The 6,737-nt window shown below is 32.5% G+C and overlaps 1 protein-coding gene across 5 annotated transcripts in view; it reads left to right on the top strand.

Annotated features, from left to right (window-relative positions):
- The window catches only part of LOC123016342, a 53,004-nt gene that overhangs the window by 43,504 nt on the left and 2,763 nt on the right, over positions 1 to 6,737 (top strand). For 4 of the 5 annotated variants that reach the window (XM_044416686.1, XM_044416684.1, XM_044416683.1 and 1 more), the window contains one exon: positions 5,770 to 5,895. The exons of the other annotated variant lie outside the window; for it this stretch is intronic. In XM_044416686.1, the coding sequence (XP_044272621.1) occupies positions 5,770 to 5,895 (126 nt within the window). The remainder of the gene's footprint in view (positions 1 to 5,769; positions 5,896 to 6,737) is intronic. 5 annotated transcript variants of the gene reach the window in all.

Below are 6,737 nucleotides of genomic sequence, written 5' to 3'. Positions count from 1 at the left end.
AAATTATTAATAAATGATATTTCTTGCAACTGTGCACTTTTTGCCTACTGAAACAATAGTAATGATTTTTTTAAATGTTCAACGTTAAATATCTTTTTAGTTATTGATTCTAAACACCTAAATGTAAATAATTTTAGAAAGACAATTTAATAATCTTTTAAATGCAAAAACAATAAATAGGGTGTTCCATTTAATTTTTTTAAGTTATTGAACTTTTAACAAACGCCTTAATTTTTTTGCAAATGCAACACACTAAAAAAATGTTACAATCTTATAGCTTGTACCTTCTTTGCGGTAGTAAAAAAAATATTTCTACAGGGTGTTAGTGAAATAAATGCATTCCTTTTAACCAGTGACAGTACACATCGAGGGTAACAAAAAACCTTAGTAACATTTTTGCGAAAAGAACAAGAAAAAATTACTTACTATTATTATTATTTTTTATTATCCACTATTTTCTAATAAAAAATTCACCATTAGATAACAGTTATTAGTACTAAACCATCCACCAAATTTGGAACCTTTGGGTGTACCCGTTTTTGAGAAAAAAATCTAAAACTAAATTTTTAGGCTAACTTCAGAAGCAAATAACTCTGCAGGGGAATTCTTTTTCAAAAAATTTTATATGAAAGACACCCCTTAGAACACGCTCTTGAAAGGAATGCATTTATTTCGCTAACACCCTGTAGATGTCTTAGTTTTTGTATAATAAATTTTTAAAAAGTGCATGTTTTCGTCAAAAAATCAAACCAAAATTGACCAATAAAAGTTTAGCTTAAAAACATTGTCATAAAAATCTACGTCCAAATAATTATTATTTTCAAAATGGAAACTTCCGGAACTACGAGAAATTGGCGCCAACTTTGAAATTTTAAATAGTAACCACTTATTTTTATTGCATTTTTGAATTCTTCTCTCCAAACGGAGTAAAATGTACCTAGTCATAGTTGTCATAGTTTTCGACATATGTCAATTTTTTGGTCAAAATTTTTATTTGCAGAAGTTTATTTAAAACATCACAGCTCTTGAACCCTTTGCGATAAGTAAATATATTTTTTGCATTCAATAACCAAAGGTTCGGAAAGTTTTCTAACTAAAATTTTCAAAATTGTCAACTGTCAAATTGCAAAGCTAATATGATTTTTTGAAAATGATAATTAACTAACAGCTATAACTCTGAAATGACCCTATTTTTTCAACGGCAATCGAAAGTTGTACATGGATTTGAAATCTCTGAAATAATCACGAAAAACGTATTTTTGTTTTTTATTTCTATAGTTAATCACGTAGGCTTTGGAAAATGGTTATACGTATTAAATATTTTGTCTATACAAAGAATTGAGGCGATTGTCGTTGAAAAAATAGTCATTTCATTTGAAAAAACTGAGTTATAGCTGTTTGTTAATGATCATTTTGAAAAAATCATACTAGCCTTGTAATTTGACAGTTGACAATTTTTAAAATTCTAGAAAACTCTTCGAACCTTTGGTTATCGAATGCAAAAAAATATATTCACTTATCGCAAAGGGTTCAAGAGCTGTGATGTTTTGAATAAACCCTTGCAAATAAAAATTTTGACCAAACAATTGACACATGTCAAAAACTATGACAGATAAGAACTAACAACTACGTACATTTTACTCACTTAAAGAGGAGAATTCAAAAATCCAATAAAAATAAGTAGTTACCATTTAAAATTTCAAAGTTGGCGCCAATTTCTCGTAGTTCCGGAAGTTCAGCCATTTTGGAAATAATTCATTTGAATTCAGACTGGTTGATTTGGGTTGTGTACAAAATTTCAAATTCCTATCTGCATTAGAAGTTAAAAAGTTCCCTAAAAGAATCACCTTCTAGTAATTTTTTCTTAATTTTACCATTTAAAGGACACTAATGGACTTTTTCAACTCGCTGGGACACCCTGTATATCGAAATACCAACAATTTTTATTTTTGTTGACCTTTAGATTGAATAAGTGTTTTTTTTGTGGTGATTGGTGTTTCGGTCACATTCCTGATGATGTGTAGGTATCCCCCCTCTGCATGTCTCCGTCGCCGAAAATGAGCAATTGATTCGTGGAAAAATGCTGGAGATGCGAAACCGTTTCGATCCGGGGTAACGTCAAGGACCAACAACCACGATGCATAATAACCAAGGGGCCACCAACATATCAACCAAATCTAGAGAAAAACCATCGGAACCAATCTTTGTGCAAATATCTACGATATTTTTGGAGAATTATTATGCCCTTCCACGCTTGCTTCGTCCGACTGCCACTTATATACACGCCTAATTCTACGCTTATGCAGAACAATATGCCTTTCTATATCGTCTATAGTGATAGTGCTATTTTTGTATGTGATCTTTTCGATGAGCACTGATGATGACCGAGTGGTGATCAACCGCGATCAGTTGTGATAGCGTTGCATGAGCACAGCAGCATCAGCAGGAATGCAAGCCGCCTTACTCATTAGAGAGAAACAGCGTCTCCGCAGGAAGAAGTTGAGGAAGGGAAGGGCCGAATTGCCCAGTCATATTGCGACGAGAGAGATCGCGCCCTTCCCACAATATCCGCCCGGATTTATGGTAAACAATTCTTTTTTAACCCTCAAAAAATTGAGAAATGATCAGGAAATCTCCTGGTTTTTGTTTCAAGTCGCTACGACTAAAACTAACGACGCAGCACGCGTTTAAAGTTATATTTTGAGTTTGTGATCTTCATTCACAAAGCAATGATTCGTGTAGATTTTGGTGTGCGATGTCACAGATATTTGTTTACACTTTTTTGCCAAAAAAACCGTAACACAACATTTTTTAGGTTTGTGATTTTCACAAAAATCACAGTTTAAAACTAATTAAAATGTGATTTGTCAATTTAAAAGGCTTTCTGAGGCAACCAAATTTTGAGGAAATGTTAATGATTGATTTTGCTTCAATATTTTTACTTTTCATTAGTCAAAATGTCGAAAAATTCCAAAGCTCTATCACATTGTTATCACAATTCAAAATTTTTTTAAATGTGATGTCACAGATATTTGTTTACACTTTTTTTAGCCAAAATGCCAAAAAACCGTAACACAACATTTTTTGAGTTTGTGGTTTTCACAAAAATCACAGTTTAAAACTAATTAAAATGTGATTTGTGAATTTAAAAGGCTTTGAGGCAACAAAATTTTGAGGAAATGTTAATGATTGATTTTGTTTCAATATTTTTACTTTTCATTAGTCAAAATGTCGAAAAATTCTAAAGCTTTGTCACATCCCAATAATATCTGAATCTTTTCAAGTGCCATTAAAAACCTAATTCGACTTTATTTCATTAAATTTTTTACACTAAAAATTCAAATACATAGTGATAACGCTAACGACAAAAACTCGCGAGAAAACATTTTTTAATGTTTCATTTTGAGTTTTCAAAATTTTTGAATCACACCTGCCGTCAAGGCAATGATAATTTTGTGATTCCTACAAATGAAATTGGAACAAAAATAAACGCAGATATATCACAGTTTAAAACTAATTAAAATGTGGTTTGTGAACTTAAACGGCTTTCTGGGGTAACCAAATTTTTTGGAAATGTGATGAACATATTTCGTGTCGATATTTACATTTTTCATTAGCCAAAGTGTCGAAAAATTCCAAAGCCTTGTCACAAACCAACAATATTTGAAACTACTTAAATCCCATAAAAAACCTTTCGACTTTATTTAATCAATTTTTTTACATTAAAAATTCAAATACATAGTGATAAAATTAACCACAAAAATTAGCGAGAAAACATTTTTTTAATATTTCATTTTGAGTTTGTGATTTTCACAAGATTTTTGAATTACGCCTGCTGTCAAGGCAATGATAATTTTGTGATTCCTGCAAATGAAATTGGTAGAAAATTAGCTAAGGAAACGAATGTTGATTATCTCAAACTGCTACGATCAAAAATAAAGGCAGTTATATCACAGTTTAAAACTACTTAAAATGTGATTTGTGAACATAAAGGGCTTTCTGGGGTTACTAAATTTTGTGAAAATGTTAATAATTGTGTCATAAACATATTTTGCGTAGATATTTTCATTTTTCATTAGCCAAAATGTCGAAAAATTTGAAAGCCTCGTCACAAACTAACAATATTTGAAACTTCTCAAATACCTTCCAAAAACTTTTCCACTTTATTTCCTCAAATTTTTTACATTAAAATTCAAATACATAGTTGTAATATTAACGACAAAAACTAGCGACACAATTTTTTTTACTATTTGATTTTGAGTTTGTGATTTTTACAAAATTCTTGAATCACGCCTGTTGTCAAGTCAATGGTAATTTTGTGATTCCAACAAATGAAATTGGTACAAAATTAGCTAAGAAACCGAATGTTGATTCTCTCAAACAATATATCACAGTTTAAAACTAATTAAAATGTGATTTGAGAACTTAAAAACTTCTTAAATGCCATCAAAAACCTTTCGACTTTATTTCATCAAATTTTATACATTAAAAATTCAAATACATAGTTATAAAATTAACGACATAACATTTGATTTTGAGTTTGTGATTTTCACAAAATTTTTGAATCACACTTGCCGTCAAGGCACTGATAATTTTGTGATTCCTGCAAATGAAATTGGTACAAAATTTGCTAAATATCACAATTTAAAAGTAATTAAAATGTGATCTGTGAACTTAAATGGCTTTCTGGGGCAACCAAATTTTGTGGAAATGTTAATAAACGTATTCCTCGTCGATATTTTCATTTTTCATTAGCCAAAGTGTCGAAAATCTCACACCCTCGCAACATGCCATCGACATTTTATCACCCACATTAACCCTCGCACATCCTTTAAATGTCATCGAAAACCTTTCGACCTTATTTCATCAAATTCGCCTCGAAATTAGTTTCGTCCTGTTTACGACCGCAAATTTACCGTTTTTCATTAAATTTAACGTCACTTAATCGAAAAATTCCCTCCGATTATCGTAAACATCATCATTTTGTTTACTCTCATCCTTAAATAAGGCTCAATGTTTCAACGTCAATAAATAAACAGGCCGTCAATCTGTTTGCCTAAACCCAATCCGAGTTGGCGATGCATCAACAGGTATATCGGAAATCAAGAAGGCCGATCGACACAGCCTTGACCAACTGTGATGTTTGACGTTGCGTCGTCGTCACGGGCAACCGATTTCGCAGACTTCTTGATACATTTTTACATCAGGAAAATGCTTCATCACGTGACCGGTTTTGACAGATGACGATAATGACGTCGTTACGCGCCCGTGATTGATGTTTATGTAAAGCGCGTTTAGAAGTACAAGGACACGTGACGAAAAAAATCGATATTAACAAACACGCGATTGTGCGCCACCCCACAACCAAGAAAAGTGCAATATTTGACATTTAATGAATGATTCTGGTAGGAAATTGACCAACGAGTCGATTGGTTTTTGTTTCAAGTTGCTACGATAATAAATAAGGACGCTACGCTAATTTAAAAAAATATTTTGAGTTTGTGATTTTCAAAATTTTAAAATGGTATCACAGCTAAGGTGATTGGAATTTAGAAATTCTGATTGGTGATTCTGATAGGAAATTAGCTGAGGAATCGATTGGTGTTAGTTTCACGTCGCTACGATGGTGAATAAGCCCTCTAGACCAATTTAAAGTTTTGATCACAATTCAAACAACATATATCACAAACTAATAACGGGTTTTTCAGCGTCCACTTTACAAAGCAATTTGTTTGATGAGCTTTTTGAAATGTTTTTGTGTGTGTGTAGTGTTCACAGGGGCGTGCGGCATGGCAAGAGAGGGAAAGGGGGAGACGCTGTTCACTCTCCGAGGAAGCGCGGCAATCACGCATCAAACAATCAGAGGCTCATCATCGATGGATGAAACGGAACAGAGTAAGAGGGCATGATCCTGAAAAATGCATGGCATGCCTTGCAAATTTCAAATTTACCGCCAAAATTAGGGGTCACAAAACCAACAAGACGGCTTAATTATCACTAAATAAACATAAATTAATGGCCTTTGCTATAATTAGCGACCGCTTGCATGGCTTTAAATTATTTTCGCTTAAAATATGGTTCAATCGCATGTCGCGACGACGGCTTTTTTCTTGATGTAATTAGAAATTTCAAGTCATTAGTGCATCGGAATTTAACCTATTCACCCCTCTTCCCTCCTCACATAAATCGATTCATTCGCTACAAAGGAATTTTCTCACGCTGTTTTATAAATACTTAAAATCTACCCTAATTATTCAAAAGCTCCTCCTTCGAGCTTCAACAGGTTACAGTTTTGTTAATAAGTTGGAAAGTTTGGGGTTTTTATTCATCTTGGAAATGTTCCCGGAGAAATTTTCACGGGTCTCGAGAGACTATTGCGTTTTTCGTTAATTAAAACGAGTGTGTTTTTTATTTCGAAAATTCCGGCGAAAGTATAGTAAAAACGGTTTATGTTTTGTACTATACCTATGTAAAATGTTCCAGGGAGTCAATAGTTTACAAGTTATTGTCAAATTAATTTTTTTGCTACTTTTTTGAGTTTTTGAAAGTGAGAGGTATTAAAATCGTAAAAATACCCAATTTGCCTATAAAAACGCTTGGAATATGGTTTTCTAGACGTWAAATTACTCGCTGAACACGATTCAACTAGTTAGAATACTCTACGATGCATAGTTTTTGAGATATTGAGTAATAAAGTTAAGAATAAGGCTAAAAGTAAAAGCACTATATCCGATTTT

This window comes from Tribolium madens, unplaced genomic scaffold (assembly GCF_015345945.1).
Source record: "Tribolium madens isolate multiple individuals breed KSU strain unplaced genomic scaffold, Tmad_KSU_1.1 Scaffold_1;HRSCAF=32;Tcas5.2_LG8, whole genome shotgun sequence".
In the NCBI taxonomy this organism is placed as follows: Eukaryota; Metazoa; Arthropoda; class Insecta; order Coleoptera; family Tenebrionidae; genus Tribolium; species Tribolium madens.
Note: the sequence above shows the minus strand (reverse complement) of the source record. Positions and strands in the feature narration are given on the sequence as shown.